General features: G+C 38.0%; 1 protein-coding gene across 5 annotated transcripts in view; it reads left to right on the top strand.

Annotated features, from left to right (window-relative positions):
- PTPRK (protein tyrosine phosphatase receptor type K) overlaps positions 1–21,763 on the top strand; it is a 420,549-nt gene that overhangs the window by 132,448 nt on the left and 266,338 nt on the right. For all 5 annotated transcript variants that reach the window (XM_075087593.1, XM_075087592.1, XM_075087590.1 and 2 more), the window contains exon 3: positions 4,991–5,262. In XM_075087593.1, the coding sequence (XP_074943694.1) occupies positions 4,991–5,262 (272 nt within the window). The remainder of the gene's footprint in view (positions 1–4,990; positions 5,263–21,763) is intronic.

Raw genomic sequence — 21,763 nt, 5'->3', positions numbered from 1 at the left:
AAAACAGGCAGTGAAAAGAATAGTGAAAGGAATAGTTAGGAGCCATGGCTCTTTGTCCAGGTGTAAATTATGACTTTGGATACTTTTCACCTCTAATTCCTTCCAGCATCATCCAAAGATGAAATTTATTCTTTCTGTCATGTAAAAATTAAAAATAAACTTCTGCTTTTTCATGTTAAGTTTCTCTTCCTTCAGTGCCCTAAATATGTTTTTTAAATTTTTTTTAATTAATTTTGTTTTTTAATGAGGCAACTTACTTGCAGCTTCCTTATAAAATCTTAGTGGAAATAGAGCACAGGTCAGTAGATCTTTTTCTTTCTGGTCTGCAAGAGAAGTAGGTATATGCCGTGTTTTACATCAGCTTGTGCTTGATCTTTTAGGCCAGTAATGATGGCAAAAGTCACAGAGCCTGTCTCCTCTGGGATTTAAAAAACCGGCTAGTATATGCAGTATCTAACTGCAGTTAGGTAAAACTATTTAACTGCTACCGTTTACCTTTTTGGCAACTGTGGCGGGCTGACCTTGGCCAGACCCCCACCCAGCCTGCTCTTTTGCTCCCTTCCTCAAGAGCACAAGGGGAGAAAATAAGATGAAAAAGCTCAGGAGTTGAGACAGAGGCAGGGAGAAATCACAACTGCCGACCATCACAAGCAAACCTTGCCTTGGGGAAAAAATCAACTTAATTCCCCCTCCCCCGCCCCACCAGCACAGGGGGATGGGGACTGGGGGCTGTGATCAGTCCATAGCACTTGGTCTCTGCTCGTCCTTCCTGCTCACCCTGTTCCCTGCTCCAGCCTGGAGCACTGTTGTGAAGTTACTGTAAATTCTCATTGAAAATATAAAATAGATAGTTAATCTTGGGGATTAATATGTTTCTGGGCATTTCCCTCACTTGTGATTCACATTTCTGCCAAGTCCAACAGTATCTTACCATCTAGCCTGTGATCTGTTGCCCTCTGGTTCTGTGTTAAATATCTGGGTAATTGTTCCCTGTTTGAAGTGGTTTGCTGAGGTTTGTTTAGCACGTCTTGCTTTTGTACTGTGCCCATATAGCCACTAATAATAATTCAAAGTGTTGGTTAGTTCCACAAATTGGAATTTTTTGTCACCTCTTTATTAAATACACCTATTAATTGAAAACTTCGACTTAGTAGTAATACAGTATTACAGATTTGTTTCATATGTGTGTGATCTTTGTGATTTCTTTTTCATATGCAGTTATGCCTATGTTTCATTGTTTGTCCATAAAAATAAATGCTGTCCACTCATTTTACATAGTCAGCTGAGTGTTGCAGTAGTTGTATGTGGAAGCAGGTCAGATATTTGCCTGACCACCTGGGATCTCTGTACGCTAATATCTAAGTGTACGCTGGAGTGTACATTACCATTGAAAGTCTTGTTTTTAATACTCACATATATTTTGACACTTATTTGAATAGCATTATAAATTACTATTTCATATCAGGACAGTTCCCGTTCACTGTAGCTAATGAATTATTTAAAAATTAAAGGAAAAATCTTTTGGCAGTGGTTTTATTTACTCCTTTTATTTCGTATCTAATAACATTTATGAAATACATTTGTTTTGGTATGTGAAGGGGCATTTGGTGCTAATTTTGAGAGCAAGTATTTTCAGAGGGATGCGTCCCCACTGTGATCCCTCTTCCAGTGGGCATTGCTTTATAAAAGTAGTGTCTGGTATTAGTGAATACCTTCCAAATTTAAAACCTTTATAACTTCTTCTCATGAGTGCTATGCTGCCTCAAACTTACTTGGACATCTAATTATAAATCTTTTGTTTCAAATACTATTCTTTCTATAATTTCTATTATTCATGTTTATGTGGCCTCATTTGTTTTAATGGATGGCACAGCAACTGGTGCCACATACGTAGTACTACAAAATACAATTTTTAGTGTTAAAGGAAACGCGTGTTTAAAAAAAAAAGCTGTAGATGGAGTATCTAGGGCTGAAGTTTTGTACAAGGGCTTGAAGTTTTGACGTAAGAATTACAAGCATGTATAAATGGGGGGAAAAAAACCCCAACTCTTTCAGTCCTATTTTAGTACATAGTCTTTCTTTACGGATAAAGACGACTTTCTTATAAAAGGCATAAGAAAATATTTTCTGTGTTTTTCAAAGATATAAATTTGATGTATAGTTTACTTTGGCATTGGCTTCTGATTTTCTTGGAGTAGGTAGATGACTGAGGAAGGAGTGAGGCTGTTTACATTCATGGGATATAGCCTCTTAAGAAGTTTAAAAAGCAGGGTGAGGAGAAGTAGTTTGCGAGATGTTGAACAGATGCTTTGGCTTCGTGACAAATGGTTTATGAATGCTGTCTGGAGCATTTCATGAAATGCTGTAGGACTAACACATGCTGCTAGATATATGCAAGTTTACTGCTAAATATTTTTAAATGGTGAAAAATGGGGTTTTAAAGATAGAGTACTATAAAATGTGTTGATATGCAGAAAAATGTATGTTGGTGCTTCCAAAGATTATTATGGATTATCTTTTATAAGATATATAAGGATATATAGGAACTAGATCTTAAAATACATCTAGTTTATTTCTTGTAATATGATTTAGATTTTCTTTTCTCCCCAATGTTTTTACCTTAAAATTAGTTGAGAGAAATGACATTTCAAAAATTCTGCAAAGCTCAGCTCTTTTATTCTACTCCTTCCTTCCCCCCACAGGTTCCCTACAGAAAAAGTTGGAGGGTTTATCTGCTTCCTGATCTTAGCTTTAGAAATGTTAATGTTTATTTTGTGCAGGGAAAAAATCAGTTGCTTTTTGTCTATTGCTTAGAAATATTTGTCAGATATGGCTCAGAGGCAGTGTAAATGCCTATGGAGAATCTGTGCTAATGGTGTGGAGAGCGGTCTTTGTAGTTTTTCAGTGATTGTTTTCAGTTTTCTAACACTCACGTAGGAAAAGAAACCCACCCAAATTGCTGACATGCAGCCTTCCCCTGCCACACGCATAGTATTTATTGCCAAAAATTTTGAAAGTATTATTCTGTAGTGCATCAATCATGAATAATCAGGTACTTGTAAGAGCATATGTATTAGTAAGATAGAGATTACAAACACACTTATTACTAAGTAAGTTTTTTCTAGAGTCAAGGGGCATGATAACTACAGACCAGTGAACATGGCCTTAGAAATACATTTTTGAGCATCTCATGTTGAATTGTCAATTGATTCAAGACCAAAATCATTAAAGACTTCTAATAACAGCAAACCTAAGTATTATAATATGATTCCTGTGTGTCTTTATAAATGGGTATTAATGGTGAAGCGATGATCAGAAACTGATACTTTGCCACATTCTCTAGTAAAAAGTGAATCCAACAACGGATTCTGCATACAATTCTAAATATTAACTAGGCAATTATGTAACATTATAGTAGAATTTTCTTTAAACTTTTTTTTTTTAAGTCTAGTATTAAAAAACAAAATCCTGGCACTATACTTCGAGTTTCTTTCATTGTATAGTATTGCTTTCTCTTTTGTTATAAATTTTTTTAAACACAGAATATCTTTACAGGCCAGTAAATCAGCATGTCACACAGATAACTTAATCCATTTACATAAGTTTTCATCTTCTCCTGAGCAACAGCTTGTCAACAATTTTCAGAACAATTAATACAATTTTTTAGGACATATTAGAACACAGTAGTCCTTGCTACATAAAGAACAAAGGACAAACTTCATGTACAGAATGGTAATAGTTTATACAAATACATACTTCAGAGAAGATTTTCCATCAATAAATGCTCTGTCATGTACATACTTTCAGAATTTCTATGGGGCTACTCATTTGGACAGGTGCTCACAATGCTGTGATTTTCATTTATTTATTTTTTAGTTTAGGCTAATTTTAGAACTGTATTTCTGATGGATTTCACCTAAGCTTTCTTTGGGAGGAAGAGCTCTTTGTTATGGTGCTCTTTAGGACTAGAAGTAGAAGCAAAGTCTGTCAATGTGAAGTTTCTGGAATCATTAAGCAGGAGGGTAGGTAAGTTCAGGTTAGGAAACTTTCCTGCGGCAAGGATTCAGAGTTGGATTTTCTCACCTGGCTGTAATGTTTTGCCTGGTACGCTGTGTCTCAGAAGCTTTGTTTTGTGGGGTTTATTCACTATATAGTACCTGGTATGGAGCCATTGCTCTTGAAGAAATGGGGGTGCACTAGGACTAGGATATGCTAGCCCTGTCTTTATTGTCCATTCTGCAGAACATCAGGGCAAACTGTTTCAGTATAATGTCCTGTATAACCTGTTCAAACATCTGATTTCTGCTTTCTGCCTTAGTAGCTAGACAGGCTGAGCTTGTTCTGTCTTCTGTATACTTGTAAAATAAACTTACAAGATGGGCTCTCTTCCAGATGTAGAAACTTCTGTCACCCCCCCCACTGGCAAACGGAGCAGCAAACCCAGCTTTTCAGGAAAAATGTGACTTGGTGTCCTAAGTCAACTATTTCTATTGCTAATGCATCTAAAATTCAAGCCTTGCCGCCTTTTTTTCTGGGTAGAGAAAGGTGTGATAAAGGTGCGCTGAGGATGTTATTATTCCATATTTTTCATTTTTAGTAAACCCGTGGAGCAACTGAGAGAATTTTGGCCTCAGTGACCTCAGAATAATGATGATCCTTTGTTTCCCTCATTGTTTTTATTCAGTCTGTCTGTGATCCTATTTCCAATTATCTGATTTTAAAACAGGAGAGAGAAAAGTTTGTAGGTGGAAGCATCTAGATAGGCCTTCAGATATATCTGATATCTTCTGTAGATACTGCTTCAGTGATGTTTCTAGCATTTTATACCTTGCTGTATTTCTTGCTACTTGAAATTTGAGGTTTTGGGATATGAAAACGTTTGCATTCCATACTTTTTCACAGTTGAACAGTCAGTTTCTTGGCATTTATCTTTTTCCTTACTACTGTTTTTGTTTTGTTTTGTTTCCTTTCCCACTCCCACCTTATTTAGGATCATATATGATAGTGATTTCCTCAGACCATGACCCTGGAGAAAAGACTCGACTCCAGCTTCCAACGATGAAAGAAAATGATACTCACTGCATCGATTTCAGCTACCTTCTGTACAGCAAGAACGGAGCAAACCCGGGCACTTTGAACATCCTGGTTAGGGTGAACAAAGGGCCGCTGGCTAATCCCATCTGGAACGTCACCAGCTCCACTGGCAAAGACTGGCTTCGAGCAGAGTTGGCTGTCAGCACTTTTTGGCCCAATGAGTATCAGGTAAGCTTGCAGTAAATTCTTAACTGCTTTATAGCATTTGCAGCGAGGTCCTCTACAGTCAGCATTCCTTTTGGTCTGTTCTGATACAGTATTTTCCCAGTGTCCTTAAGGTGTTCCATTCTGAATAAAATTATTTGGAGATGGATATTTTTCAATAGGAGGTGATCGTTCAAAGTTATCTGTTATTCTATAATAGGAAAAAAATAAGCTGAAAACAAGCCTCATTAAAAGAAATGGTAAGGTTAAATTCTGGGAACACAAAAAATTATAAACTCCCAGAAATAAATTGCCTGTGCAACTGTAATTTGTACCTGTCTTCCCTCCTCTTTTGGATATCCCTGTGTTACCGTGTCTAATTACATGACCGTAAACTGTGTTTTTTTCCACATGACACTTGCTTCATTTGCTGTGCAGGCAGAATGGTGCTCACTTAATGAGCAGCTGCTCAGGACGTGTTTTTCTCCTGTTTGCTCGCTATGGGACAAAACCACCTGCAGTGTAGGGCTGTTGTTTAGAGAGAAAAATAGTCTTGTTATTACTAGATGCTGTTATTTGATTTGTTTGATTAACCTGAGAAAGTACCTGCAGCTCTTTTGCTCAGTGGGTATTTGATGTGAAGGATGAGTCTCATACACAGGCATTTTTGTCCTGGCATGTAGGACGGGGAAGAGTTGGGTTAGGTGCACTCATCTGAGTTGTTACACCATGAGGTGTTACGTCATTGTTGTACATAGTGCTTACAGGCCCCTGTCTAAGGACGCTTTGAGCTATTAGTGCTCTTGCTAACAGTTTGAATGTCTGGACTAGTTATGAAATGAAGCAAGGTGGCCTCTATTAATGATTTTCTTGAGCAGTGGTATTACAGGCATGTTTCTTAAAGTGCCTTTTCTAAAATTCTTTGCAACTGCTCACCATCAAAATAATCTCCATAAAAAGACAAGTGTCAATGCAAGAAGCCGTACTTATAGGTTGAAACTGGTGTAATTTACTATCGTTTCATGTTTTTCTTCAGTTTTTGTTTCCCTGTTTTTAATATTTTTATTTATAAAGGAATTGAATCTTTCAGTGACGTTGAAGCTGGGTGAAATTTGATTTAAAGTTCTGAAACCTGGTTTCATAAAGCTTGGCTTCTAAGGAGGTGTTTTATTAACCCTTTTATGTCGCTAGAAAGTAGCTTTTGGTGTGCTTAAAAAACCAGGAGCCTTTTATAGCAGTATAGTAGTAATCAAGTATAGCAGTATTATATGCAGTAAATCAGGTTTCTGCTGACAGATGGCCAGGCTTGACAATGAGATTGGTGGTTGGGGCCTTATCTTAGCAACATGGCCATTTTTCACTTACGTTATAGCCTTCATATTATCTCTCTACAGACTGCACTTAAATTCATTCTTTCCCTTGCTCGGTTATCCAGCAGAATATTGAAATAATGTGTAACACAGTTTATTTTTAAATTAAAAATAAATCTGGAGTAGGACTGGAGAACTGTTAATGTAACCTGCTGTGATTTGTGTATGACTTGCACAATTGCTTTTATGAACTGGAGGGGAAATCTGCATGCTGTCCGTGCAGGCCTGCATGTTTGCATAAACAGGGTTGGTATTTTTGTGGTTTAAAGGGGTTCTTTGAGGTCTCAGAGACAACATTGGTCTTCATTGTTCTTTTTGTTTGTTTGTTTTGGTGGTGTGTGGGGTGGGTATTTTTGTGTGGTTTTTTTTTGTTGTTGGTAGTGTTAGTTTTGAGTTGAGTTATTCTTTTGCATGGAAAGTCTTTTTTAAATTTTTCTCATGGGACTTCTTTGCTCTAGAGCTCTGGCTTGTGATTTTGGCACTTTTATCTAGCTGTTGGTCCATGAGTTTAGCCAGCCCTGAAGGGAAATACACATCGGTTTTTAAAATGTGATGGAAGAGGTTCTTTACTAAACTGGGAATTGGATCTTTGCCTGTACAAGCAAGGTTACTGCTAACGATCATTGCGGACAACAGCTGTTTGCATGTACTTCGTTAATCAGGTCAGCTTCAGTGCCATTTCCTTCACTTTTAAGTAAGGGAAGAGAACAGAGATTAGGAGGGGCTGAATAGCACAGGTTACATTATAAGGAAGTCTCATATAGTAACTTGCAAGTTAGCAGGATGGTGGTGTTAATAGTACTAATGAAGTGGTGCACCTAGGCTAATTGGCTGCTAAACAGCATTTCTGTTCAAAACTGGCATGGTGTTTTTGCGTGTCACTGGTCAACACTATAGATACAGCTTAAGCATGTTTGGATGGACTTCGCATTTCTTTTTACCTACAAGAGATTTTATGTGTGTATATATATGTGTGTGTGTGTGTGTGTGTCTGTGTGTATATATATGTATCTAAATCCATTTACCTGCCTTTCTTTAACTGTATTGTGTTGAGTGGGGTTTTTTTTTTTGTTTGATTGTTTTTTTTTTTTACTTACTTTTTTCTGACAATTTTCTGACTTTATTACAGTAGCTTTACTGGAGCAAGCTGAATTTTTTGTTTAGCTTCGTATCCTGTCTCTGATGGCAGATAGCAGTGGAAGCTTGCAGAGGAGTTCACAAACAGGCCAAACTCATGGTCATACCTCCCCCAGAATACACTTCCAGCCTTGAGCCTATTTGTGGCTCAGGAACTTTGAGTGTAAGAAGCAAGGTAGTGCCTTTCTGTATTTCCATGGGGGCTTTTTGCACTGGTTTAAGCCTCCAGTCTTTACAGTGTGTATGACATGAAATTCTAATGTTAATTACACATTAGGACAGTTCCTGTGGGTTTCTCCAAGCATGGGGCCTGTGATTCCTCAGTTGTCATATTTTGCATTCGAGAAGTTTTCAGCAGTCCTGTAATGATACAATCTGTCTTCTCTCTCTCCTGCTAGCAAGGCATCTGTATCTTCTATTTTGTTTGTTTAACATGTGGATGAACTGTCGAGAAAAAGGGTTCGGTTAGAGAATCCCTTGGATCGAGGATATGATTTGATTTTGGTCCTTGTTAGTTCTGGAATCTTTTTTTTTATCACTCCGTTGCAAATATGCCACCTTTGACCTGCCTAAAGTTTGCTTCAAAGGAAAGATATTACAGGATTTTTGTTGTTCAAACTTTTGTAGCTGTCTGGGAGTCTTGTCTTTCTATTGTCTATGTTGGTTACTCCTGTAACTCATTAATTTATTTTAGTTAAGATGTTTATTCCTGTTTGGATGCATTGTTTTGTCTAATGCTTCTGTTAATTTCCTCGAGTTCTCCTGTGCTTTGCACAGTAGGAATTATCCAACTGCTGAGGGCTGTTTCTTCCTTTCTGCTCTGTCACAGGCATTTTTCCACTTCTCCTCCTTTGCGAACTGTCGTCATCCTTGAACTTTTTTTGTGTGTGTAGGTTTATTTGGGGTTTTTCTTTTTTTTTTTTTTTGCACGCTATCCCCCAAAAGTCCTTCGTTTCCTTTTTTTTTTTTTTTTTTGTGTCCCCCCAGCAAATTAATTTTGCTCCCACTGGGTCACATCCTTGCTTGATCACATGTGAGGTCCACTTTGTGATGTGAACCATGGACTTTCTGGTTTTGGTTTTATATTACATCTCTCTGTTTTTTGTGACCTTTGATCAGAAACTGATAAAGAAATTCCTGTTAGAACCAGAAATCGCAAACATGTGAAAAATTACTTACTTGCTTTCTTTATGGTTCTTTAAAACTTCATCATACAGTAATAGGGCACTGTAAGTTTAACAGAGAGGCTGGCTAGGATACCTGCTTGATGGGAGCGATGGTTTCACTTGGCAGTATAGCTAGCAAACAAAAAATACTGAACTGCACCAAGCAGAAGTTCTTTTGTCCGTTCAGGAAGACTGATGATGCGTGACCATTTAAAATAGTGCAGGAAAGATCTAGAAAACCAAATCATTTTCTTGCTGAATTGTGAATTCTGATATCCATAATGAATCCATTCTTTATTTTAATATTGATGATTTATAGGATTTATAAAAGTTTAAATAGATCAAAGATCTTGGAATGTTATTTTTCTCTATGAACTTAAAAGGTCTTGAAACTCTAATAGAATTATTACAGGAGGATGGCAGATTGATTGAAGAATCACTAATGGTCTAATGGTGTGTACAGTTGGGACATTTGCCAGATAAGGTAGGAAACAGATTTCTTGTGAAATATGAGAATTTGTTGCCATTTTGGATATCAGATAACTATTCTAAACTTGCAGACATGTGAGACACTAAACCAGCTGTATGCAAAAAAGTTTTGGAAAGCAGGCAGTTTGGTTTGTATTGGTCTGTTGGTAGAGCTAAGAATCACAGAATGGCAGGGGTTGGAAGGGACCTCTAGAGATCATCTCGTCCAACCCCCCTGCTTGAGCAGGCACAGCTAGAGCAGGGGGCACAGGACCGTGTCCAGGCAGGTGTTGAATGTCTCCAGGGAAGGAGACTCCACAGCCTCCCTGGGCAGCCTGTGCCACTGCTCTGGCACCCGCACAGGAAAGAGGTTTTTCCTCATATTTGGGTGGAACTTCCTGTGTTCCAACTTGTACCATCGCCCCTTGTTGAAAATGTATTGGAATACAGAAAATGACTTAATATCAAAGACATACTGGACGAATAGTACTTGGAAATAGTGTAGTTTTGTTGACTAAATAGATAAGAATTGAATATAGAAAATGTTATACTTGAGAATTTAAAGAAAAACTGATAAGCAGCCAGCCAGTTAGTGTTAAAACTTTCTGTAAGGCTTGGATGTTGAATTGCAAGACAGTGAAAGTCTTGTTTTGGAAATCTCGGCAGGAGCAAGAGTTCAGTGCCAGAGGAACAGTCTGTAGACGTGCATGAGAGGCAGTGCTTCAATAGGCTGTTTTTCTGGCCTAGAAAAAGACACAATTTACGATAAAGGTCTGCAAAACCATCTCTGCCATGAAGGGGGAATCCTCTTACAGTTCAATGTTGAGGACGTTTTTGGCCCAGCGAGGGAACCAGGCTGAAAAGAAGCAAACAGGTGGGTCACGCAACAGGGTGTGGACCCATGAAAGTCTCTGTTGGAAGTAGCTGTTCTGGATTCCAGAGGAGTATGTAGGCTTAAGGAGACAGTTGGGCAAGTTTGTGGAAGAGAACTATTAAAAAATCAGTAATTAGGCAAACAAGTCCAGTAAGCCTCATGAACTGAAAGTAGCTGGAGGAGCAGAGAATGTTCTGGGGGAACAGACAAGTGCTGTGCATTTTTGCCCTGTTCTTATCTTTCCCTTTGACCACTGTTAAAGAAAATATGTTGGGGTAAGCAGAGCTTTGGCCTGAACTGCTAAGCCATTGTTAAGTTTTATATGAAGGGCAAAAGCCTCTTTTCTTGGTGTGGTTTTTTTTTTTTTTAAATTTATTTATTTTTATTTTCCCTTCCTCCCCCTTTCCAGTAGATGTGCACTTAATTGTTTTCTGTATTCCTAGGCAGACTAAATGTAATTTTTATATTCTGTGGTTACCTAAACCAGTCTGGTCATATTCTGTGAAATTTTTTTTTCTGGTTGTTGAAATGAAAAGTAACTTCATCTGCCATTACCAGCCCTATGCCCATTTCTCTGGGTTCTTTACCTCATGCGATCTCCTTTCAACCTAATTTGGGGTAACAGGTATTTTTAGACTTTTTAATATTGGGTTTTATTAATTAAGCATTTAGATTCTCATAAATAAAGTACAAACTAGAACTTCTGTTTTGGTGAGCGGCTAAAACTTCATTCTGGCAGAGGTATAAAAATTGTTTGGTAAAACTAGGGTAATATTTATTAAACTGAGGCAGATAGCTTTTTTTCTTAAACTTGCAACAGCTTGTGTTTGATAGGTGGTATAAGTCACTGAGATGTTCCTTGTATAGGTGCATCATTCTTTAGCACTCCTTTTGTGGAATAACTCCTTTGAGAATACTTTGTGGCTTTTAAGAATTTGATGTGGCTGTCCATAAACTTTTTCGTTCCTAGTTCATTAATATACAATGAAATGGCTTATACATCTGTTTCCTTCTTTCCTCCTCCTTCTTTTCTCCATAGTTTTCATCCCTTAAAAGCACTTTTAACTGTCTGACTGCTTACCACTATCACTAATGATTGAACCCTTTTTGGAAATATCTCTGAATAGGAATGATGTTGCTTTTTTGTCAGAAGTGCTTTGTAAACCCCTAAGTGTTCTCCTGGCTGCTACTTGCCAGACAGCACTTAATCAAAAGACTTCCCTTCTTTATACAGTTTATTGAACAGTTACTCAGAGAAATGCTTTTTTATAATGAACTTTCTTATTGCTTCTCCAAGACTTGTTAGTACAAACAAAACACCATCTTTTTTAACTGTTAGGATAAACATGAAAGTGTGCAAGCATATCTGTCACATTTCTGTCTCAGTTCTTCCAAGATGTTTAACAATTTGGTGCGGACAAAGAAAGATTAAGTGCCAGCAGAGTGATTACCAGCAACATATTAATAATTTAGTTTTGTGGCTCACAAAGCACTTAGAGCTCTCAAAGGACTTCTGCAAATACTGTCTCATTCCTGTCTTCAAACTGGAAAATCATGGTGCACAGAGTGAAAGTGAGCATCTTAAGAACTTAAGAAATTGAGGTCTTAAGAACTTTTAAATTGTCTGATGAGATGTATGTGATAGCTTTCGTAGCTTGGTCGATCTCATTTTTGTAAGCCTGTTCTGGAGATACCTAATTTGTTTTGGGGTCAGCTACATTGAAAAAGAGCAAATATGATAAATTAGTATAAAAGAATTTTTACAATAACAATAATCAGGTAAAATATGTCAACCGTGTCTAAGTCAGTGACCCAAGATGTGTTTCTCCATTGCCAGCAGAGACAGCTCTGCCTCCACAAGATGCCGAGAACTCTGTTCCAGCAGGGGAGGAGAAGAAATTACTTTGGATGCCTTGGTTTTTACAGGCTAATGAATTGGGGACAGAGCAATCACTGATGTTGATCTGTCCTTAGTCTGGTGTTGAAGAAAAAATGAATTTGCAGAATTCTGAAGCTAAAGTGTCTAAAATGAAAATTTCACCAATAATGTTGCTCTTCAGAAAATAGCACTCTCTTCTAAGTTTACTCCTTCCCTTTTCCTTTAATTTTTTTCAATGCTGTCTTTCCACTGTTTTGTGTTCTATTATATTGCAGTCTTGGATTAGCTTGCTTTTGTTCTACTGCGTTCTACGTTTTCCTTTACTGAATGTATCTTCTGAACTTAAAACTAGGGTAGAAATGTCATACTTGAAGCACTGGAGTATTGTAAGGAACTGTATGGCTATACATACAAGATGTTCAATTCTCTTTCTATTGAATAATGTAGTGTCAATGAAGCTGATGAGCATTTTGACTTTCTTCACTGTTCCCTGCAAAACAGTAGATATCTTCAGGGCAAGGTGGCAGAAATTTAGTAGATGCTTGTCATTTCCAAAGGCAATGAAAGATTTCGAGGTTAATGTGCTGTATGAGTCCAATTTACAGATTTTCTTTAATTACCTAAAAGTCTCAGGTGGAAAACTGGCTGGCTGTAAACACATGAAGACTAACTTTGAGAATAAATATGTAATATTTTTAGCCAGTGCTTAATTTCTGATTAAATATATGTGACTTTAACCTCAGCGCTCTTCCAGGAAACATTCCACTCATCAGCAAGGTGATATGCAAATTTTATATTAACCTTGATTACCAAGATTATGAAAAGCCCTCCCCGTCATACAGCAGGCACTGCCAGGCAGTGAAGTGGAAAACATAGTATTACTAATCAGCCACCTTGGAGGGCCTGATCAATTTTTCAGAAATACAAGATTGACTTAAATCATGGTGTGTAAATAAAGTAGGTCTAGATAATTCCTTTTGTCAAGATTTTTCCTTTTTAGGATTTTTGTCTATAGTTGGAAACCATAATTACTTGTTATGTAAGAAGCTCAGATATAGTAATATTTTTATCAGCTTCTGTGCCCTGGTTTTGGCTCAGATAAAGTTAATTTTCTTCCTAGTAGCTGTTATAGTGCTGTGTTTTGGATTAAGTATGAGGTCTCATCCCTTTTTAAGAAAAATTGTGAATATCAAGCTATCAGGGAGCTGGCAATGATATATTCTTCTTAAAATACATTTTTGTTCACAGGGAAAGTGAAATGAATGAAAGAGGGTTATGGCAGAAATCAGTGATATATGCTTGAAGTAGATGGTTAAAGGAAAGCAGACATTGGTAATACTTTTTTTCATTATACAGGTTCTGAAAAGATTGAGTAATGAATTGTGCTCTGCTAGGGGTTTCCAGACTATGCTTAAGTGAAGGTAAATAAAAGAAAAAGTATAATGGTGCAGTACTGAATCATTATCAAAAAGTTCACTAAAATGTCTGCAATTCCAAAATTGGAAACCAATCAGCCTCCAAATTTATGGGCTTTGAAGAGTCAGGGATTTTGACTTAAAAGTCTGAACTCATCAATTCATCACTGATAGGATGTATTCTTAGGTAGTTTTTCCTGCGAAGCATTATATGCTTCTAGATGTCTGGATTCTTCACCCCCACCTCCCACACCAATGCATGTGTTGGGGAAAAAAATTACTGAGAAATATGCATCCACTTATCTTTCTTTTTGCCCTTTCCTGCATCTTAGTATTTAGGGCAAGATGAAATGCTCTGGAAGAAATGTTTTTTGTTGTTGTTTTTTTGAGTCTGTGCAAACCATGCTACAATGTGCTGGTTGTTTTGGTGGGGTATTTTGAATAGCTTCTCTTTTTCTAATGCTAATGGTGAACAAGGTTGAGGCTTGGAGTGAAGTCAAAAGGTTTTCTTCATCCAGAGTAGTATATAATAGGAATCCCATGTTGACCGGTGATATGACCTCCGCATAGGGAGATAAATGCCTCATATCTTTATAATTCTCTCTACCCTGTGTGTACTTCTTTTTTTCAGTTTAGACTTAGCTTGAGGTGACATTGAAAAACGAACTGAGATTGTTGCTCTGAAGGAAAAAATACTCCAGTTCCAAGGTGAGGGAAGATGGGTATCAATTACTTTGTACTAGGATCACGTTCTGATCAATTATTCAAGGACCATGTATTTAAACAGGCAAACAAACCAGTATTGTTGAGTTGTCCCCTTTGCCCAAAAGATGTTACAAAGTATTTTAAAGACACCCCCACCCTCCTTGCCTCCTCCTACCAAGTGAAGCAAATTATACCCCTATTCTGTGCATTCTGAACCACCGTCTGAAGTAGAACGATTTTGTGGCTCTAATGTAGTGATGGAAAGTTTGCAAACTAGCAATTGCCCCGTGGTATAAAGGGCAATGGCGCAAATAGTGCTCTGGGCTCAAAGTCAGGAACTGTTGCATTGTCTTTCCAGATACATTATTTTTTCTTTGAGAGCTCTCTCTTTTATTCTTAGTCAGTTGTGGAGCTCCTTCACTATTTTCTTTAAGTGTCTTTATGTGCAACTCCCAAAAGGTTTAAAGAATTGGTATAAAAATTGTTGGAGTGGATTACTTCAGTAAAGTACCGTGGCTACCTAGAAGAAACCCAGTGCAATCCTGTGAGCCAGGCTGGGTTTTTTCCTGCTGTTTTGTTGGGTTTTGGTTGTGGTGGGGTTTTTGGTTTGTGTGTGTTTGTTTTGTGGCCTCAGGGTCTTCTGGAGTCTTTTGCATGTGGTCCATGAGACCTTCTCATGTACCATTCACTTGCTAGAATAGGTTGTATAGCTAGAAACCTTTTTGGTTTTAGGGTTTATGGTTGCTTGCTGAGGTTTTGTTGATGCACGCACCAGGATTACCATGTCTCTGCCTGTGTCTCAAACAAGTGGCAGCAAATGGAAACTAGCCCTTGGCTCTTTCTCTGTGTTGAGCTGGGACAGTGCTTTAGAGCTTGACAACTGCCAGGCTGTGTGAAGAAACATTTTCCACTCTGGTAGAGGGGGCAGATTGTGTGGGCATCCCTGCTAATGCAGAGCAGAGGAATTTGTGGGGTTGTGACGGTGTCACTTTACTGTTCCGCTGTATTGTGACGACTGTTGTCTTTACCAGGGGTAGTGGTGTTTGCCTGTTTGTTACCTATGTGAGTTGTTACCTTTAGAAATTTTGTAACATTGATTTTTTTTTTTTTTTTTGTAGTGTTGGTAGATCCAAAAAGACCACCTTTTTGGCTTGGATAACAAAATCGACAATTACCAATTACAACAAAATGTAGTCTTTGAGATGCTTGCCAGGCAATTAATTTATCTCATAGGTTGTGCATTCCTGAGTAGGTGTTGTCTGTTGGAATAAAATAACTTGTCAATTCTTTTTTTTTGTTAACGTATCAAATATTTTTTATTTTATTTTTGTACTGCATGTGGTGACTGAAATTTCAGTACTGCAGTTTAGTTCTTCAATTACAAGAGACATACGTCTGTTACCTGGAGGTAGTAGAGGTTTGCTGCTATTTATGGAATAAAATCATTTACAAGCAAGGAAAGCGTATTTGTTCAATTTGAATGATTTTATAATAAGCCTTTAAAAACTAATAATCCTATCATGCCAGCCTTCCCAGTGCACTGGGTAGTTCTGGAAGAAGAATCAAATATTAGGCATTTCGTGGTGGCACTCAAGTGGTGGTGGGCTTGAGCTGTAAGACAGAACAAGAAAAGAAGCAATAGAAGAGAAAGAGAAAGGAGTGAGTATATCGTATCTTCCAGCTGCCAAACTTCAGCAGCAAAATACTTGATATCTAGTGTGTGTGTGGCAACTGATTGCTGCCTTTTGGCCATGTGTTATGCTCATGTCATATAATGTTGGTAGGTCTGGTCATTAGTTGACTTGGTTGGACCTGATTAATTTTGAAATTTGTGGTTGACTGGTTAACTTCAGAATTGGATTTCATCTGAAAATGCAAAAAAACCCACAAAACCCCCAAAACCCAAACCCCCAAAACAAATAAACAAACAAACAAAAAAATAAACCAAAAAAATCCCAACAAAACCAACCAAACCCAAGAAAACCTCACAAACCCCCCAAAAAACCAAAACCAACCCCTCACAAAAACTCAAGTCCACTGACTTTGTGGACTTTAAGGCAGGAATGGAGACAAATAATCTTTCTTTTCTCTGATTTTTTTTTTTTGTCTTTCTCTGTTTTGTGAATTTAAGGGCAGACTCACATGCTCACCTTCTCATATGTGAGTGAACATCTACTTCTCATCCCCATCTTCTCTACCGTGCTTAGATGATTGCTGTAAACTTCCTAGACTTCAGAAAATGAGTTAAGAAACAGTTGCACCTGTGTGCGTATGTCTTCCACCTCCCCACCCACCCTGCCTTTTCTTTTGAGTTGTGGTACCTTTTGTATCAAATATAGGTGCACCCTTGTGTGTCTGCATTTTTTGTAGTAGAAGAAGAAGAAAAAAAATCAATTGCAGCTAGGCACGTGCTTGACCTGGTGAATTGAACTTCGGCACTCCTCCAATTCTGGTTCATTACAGTGCAGCCACTGTGCTGCATGTCTGGAGGGGAAGCCAAGGACCAGCGAGGTCCTCCCTTAATCTCAGACTTGTCCTCAGAAAGGAAGGATGGCAGCACTGTGGTCTTTGCTTCCCTCTCCTGCTGCGCCCATGGTTGCAGGCAAGAGGACTGCAACACAGGTTCTCCCCCTGCCACCGCCCCTTTTCCAGGCTTCCCAGCTGCTGCCCTTGGAAAGGGTCTAGGGGAGGCCGGTGTCAGTCTTCCCCCTTGACTGGCACGGGTCCCTTCCCTGCTGTGTAATCGCAAGCTTCCAGTGTGATATTTGGGCTTCTCCTTTGGCAGGATGAATATGGGCTGCCCTTTACATTATGCTTGTACTTGTGAAAAACACACAAACCCAAAGAACATCATGTTTCTTAAAATTAAATAAAACAATAATTAATAATAATGAATAATAATGCCACCAACACAACAAACCCATTTCCCCTTTTCCATAATGGTAAGGCAAGGAGACAACCAGTTCCTGTTACTGTGTTTCCAGTGGTATTTAATGTAAATCTTAAAAGTGGGGTAGCAATCTGTTGTTTGGTTTTCTACTGCTCTTAATGAGAGAAGAGTGAGCCTACCATGTTGAACAAATTTCTCTCCTATATGAACGGAATTATTAAACTAATTTGTAACGTACTGAAAACTGTAGTAAGTTATCAATGAGCTGACATGTTTTTTGATACAGGTTAAAATATCAAGCAGCTTGCAATGCATTTTAGTCAAATCTGCAGGATACAAAAGAATATCTTCTGTCATAGATCTTGACAGGAGACCAGTTGGCTTTTTGTGCTACTTAACATAGAAATCATGGAACAAAGCTGGAGTTTGCTTGTTTGGCGTGTTTCTCTTTTAAGAAAAAATTACAAACAAGAAATGTGATGATGGGTGTACATGTGATGGGGTTTGTCTTTGTATCAGCCTGTGCATGTGATCAGCGTGTGCTTAGGGTTTTTTTTTTGTTTTGTTTTGCTTTTGTTTTTGTAAGGATAAAAATTAAAAAAGCATCATCTTTGGCCCTGGATGTAATTATGAGATCTTAACACCATATATATTTGAACAATGAAAGGGAATACAGTTTAACAGCAGCTGTCTGGTTCCTCCATAAAGAGCTGGAACATCAGCTATACTTATCTCGGTAGCACTGAATTCAGTCTGAATTACATTGCTCAAGTGTTGATTTATTACTAATTTGCCCAAAATATTGGTTATACTACATGCTATATATTCAAAAAGCTATGTGAGTAGTTTCAGTTTTATGTTTGTCCTGATTCAGAAATCCTAGTGAAACAGAACATGGCATGCATTTTAATAATTGTTTACATATGTTAGATAAATATTGCATAGCGTGTTGAAACAGATAAATGTGTTAAGTGGGTATTTTGTCACAACAAAACAGTTAAACTGGACACGTGTGCTTTCTTCAGCTGCAGCTTTACAGAACCATTGGTTAGATTCAATATATTTGATAGAAAACTGCCCCCCAAATTTGAAAGGGGTTGTTTTTCTTTTTCAAAATTGTAACAGAGCTTTCATTTTCTGTAAATTTACCCCTTTTTTCTGTTTCATGGTTGTTGATTTTTTTTTGGGTGTGTTTTTTTCTTTTTTTTCCCCCCCTTTTTTTTTTTCTCTTATCTCTTGTCAAAGCTATTATGTGTGGTAAGATAGTGCTGAGAAATGTGCGTACTTCAGGACCTTGTTGGCTGTGGTCAGATCTGTACTGGGGAAGTCTGCTGAAATACAGTTGTCTTCATGTTGCTACCTCTAAAGTTAGAGAACATTTTATTTTGAGCATATGTATCCATGCTCATTCTCAAAAAGGAGTGGCAGGATCAGTAGTGCAGGCAATAAGTTTAATTTATTTTTCTGTGCATCTGAAAATGTCAATGCAGTTCAGGTACAGATTTTCTTAACCACATAGAGGGTTATAATTTTACTCAAAAGTAACATCATAATGAAGGTAAGTAATTTTCTTCTCCAGTTTAATTAAACTGTTAATTAAGTTGGGAAAACTGGCTTGTCCTTTTCTAAATCCATAGTAATTTTGCTACAGTAAGTCTACTGTAGTGTAAAAACCAGTTCTGTAAGTGCTGTATTTTTGCTGTAACGCAAAAATACAAGAACCACCTTGGTAGCGTCACTTAACAGGCAAGATTTGGCTAATGCATTCCAAATACTTAACTTTCACAACAATCTTTTCAGGTAAGTTTGAGGAAAAAATGCTTTGGCGTGGGCCAGGATGGAGGCAAAGCACAGCACATGAAAAATAATTTGTGTCATTTTGCAAGTGCTCCCTCTTTCCCTTGGTGCTCTTTGACTTCCTCCCCGAGCTTGTTCTTGTTATGTCAGTGGAGGGGGGAAAAAAAAATAAATAAAAATTTAAAAACTAAAAAATTGCAAGACACCCCCCCCCCCCCCCCCCAACAACCAACCAACCAACCAACCAACCAAGAAAAAACGAAACAAAGCTTAATGAAACCACACAGCAACTATGAGGTCTTTGCATGGGAGGCTGGTGAGTTGCCTAGGGTCCCTGCAGAGTGTTGATGCTTTCCCAGGGGTTGTGGGAGAGCAGGCAGGGTTACATAGCTGGGGGCGATGGGGGGAAGTGAAGCAGCGGTTTGGGGACCCGGAGGCTCCCGCACTTTTTAGCCCATAGGTCAGCGTGGTGCTGCCTTTGATGCTGTGACCTGCACTTGCTTAACCAGGGCTGCGGCAAAACTACCTGGGACTTGTAACGTGACGCTGCACTATTGATTTGTGGGGAAGCAAAAGGCTTTACTTCCATTTAAGATTTGGGAGGTTGTTTTCTCAGGGGTAGTTGGTAGAAAAGCTTGCGCCAGCAGTGTTTCAAGGCTTTACTTTAGGCAGGACTCACTCTTTGTGTTCGGGCAGGGAATTTTCTGAACCTGTAACAAATGCAAACTGCTGTAGGGCCTTTTTCTTGGAAGTCTGCAGGAGGATATGGAAGGGGTAAATCAAAAGGAAGGCTGGCTCCAAATGCGAGTGTCAGCAGAACACAAGCTGCTTGAGCAGTCACCGCCAGACAGCAAAGGCAGGGAGGACAATGGAAAGTTGTCACCTCAGCTGCAACTTCCCGGAGCTGGGACATCAGTAACAGGCAAAAAATCTTTCTGGAGGCATTATTTAATGGCCAGTTAAATTGCCTCTGGAGCACAGATGGCCACAAGAAGTGAATGCATGAGTATTTATAGGGAGAATTTCTTTTTGGCAAAAATCATTAGCGATTAGATATTTGCTTTCAGAAGATGTTTGTGAAAATGAGAGTAGGATCTGGTTCCTTAAGTGTAGTCAATGTGTTTTGTGTGTTTATTTGCCTAAAATACAAATTCGTGATTAACTTTTTAAAAATTGTAACAGAAAATCAAGTATAGTTTTCATAAGAATGGAATCCCAGGTCAATTTCAGACCATATAAACTGGGAAGTTTAATAATTTGAATATTATTTGGTAGAGTCCATTTAGTGCAGAGTGAGAACAGGGCCAGATACTTCATGCCTCCAAAAATCATGTAGGAGAGGTGTGCAGCTGCAAATGGAAGTGGACTGTGTAAAAGCCCTAAGCTGAAATGATGTCTCCCTCCTACCCCCCCGTCCCACACTTCTCTGAAAGTGCTAGATGAAACTAAAGCTGAACATGTGAAAAATGATCCAAGAAAACTTATCAAGCATTGAAGCTGGACTCCCAATTTTCCATTGGTATCACTCACATAGTTTAAAATCAGATTAGTTTATTAAAGAAAATGACACAGTTTAAGTTAAAATATGGCTTCATTTTTATTAGTTCAATTACTGTAATTTTAAATGTAGTAAATTTTCATGGTGTACAAAGGAGCCTTATAGCAGATCTTAATTGCTTTCCTGAATTCTTTGTTTTCTCATAAATATTGTGATTCTAGCTGATAAGTAATTTTTACCTATGTTATTCAGTGTTGAGATTTTTACAGCTGTTTCCTCCTTTAGTTCCACAGTGATGATATTTAAGATATAATTAAAGTTTACAGTTTAGACCTGTAGGAGCTGTTTTATCTCTGCTCTAATATAGTTACAAAACGAAGTTGGCTGTGTAGAGAATAGGAAGAAAATTTGGTTGCAAAACTGATACAGATTGCCTGCAGAAATATAGTAAGTATTCAGGAAGGAAAGTTTTGTATAATTTAGTGTACAATATTTTCAAATAAATCATGAAGAAAGGGTGCTGAATGAGCCTGTAGTCTGGAGGGTGCTGTTCTGGTCTAAAAATTTTCAGGAAGGGATTGATATTCTTCTGACATTCTCCAGGGAGAATTTTCGCAAACCCTATTTGAAAGAAAGCTAGGTTTTGTAGGTTTTATTAGTAAATCCAGATGTGGTTATTAGCAGGCTTTAGTATGTTTTCACTTGTTGTTGTTTCTTTTGCTAGCTAATGTACTTAAGCTTTGATTTTCTTAGTATTAGGAGGATGTATCAAGTGGCTGCCATTAAATGCAAGTTCCCACATAGCAGTGGGAATATTTCCTATTTACTTTTATTCACATGGCAGGTAGCAGTAATTAAAGGCAATTTTAAAGATGGTGGTTTAGTTTCTTTTTGAGGTTTTTCTTTCCCAAGCCAATTAAAATGAAAAAGTATCTGCTCCCCTCCATCCCCCGATTGTGAGTTGCTGTGTTATCTCTTCTCTTCCACCATGCTTAGTGGTAGCTTCGTAGGCAATATGAGACACCTTTTCTGCCAGATAATGGGAGATTCAAACTTCTGGCAACTTTCTTCTACCTTGTGTTCCTCGTTACCATCTACCTAATTTGCAAATTCATCACGCATACTAGAGCATTCAGTATTTTAATTTTACAAATGAATCTTTGCTATTTTTCTCAAAGGAGTAATTTGTTCCTTCAGACCTGTTTCCTTTCCTGTAAACAAGCTGTTGGTATTGTGCTAGTTGTAAGCTGTCTTTCTTAAGAGTGATTGATATTGAGCCAATATGCTACCGCTGGTGCAGACCACAGAAAACAGTGGTCCTGAAAA

This window comes from Phalacrocorax aristotelis, chromosome 3 (genome assembly GCF_949628215.1).
Source record: "Phalacrocorax aristotelis chromosome 3, bGulAri2.1, whole genome shotgun sequence".
In the NCBI taxonomy this organism is placed as follows: Eukaryota; Metazoa; Chordata; class Aves; order Suliformes; family Phalacrocoracidae; genus Phalacrocorax; species Phalacrocorax aristotelis.
This window is presented reverse-complemented; position numbering and strand designations above follow the sequence as displayed.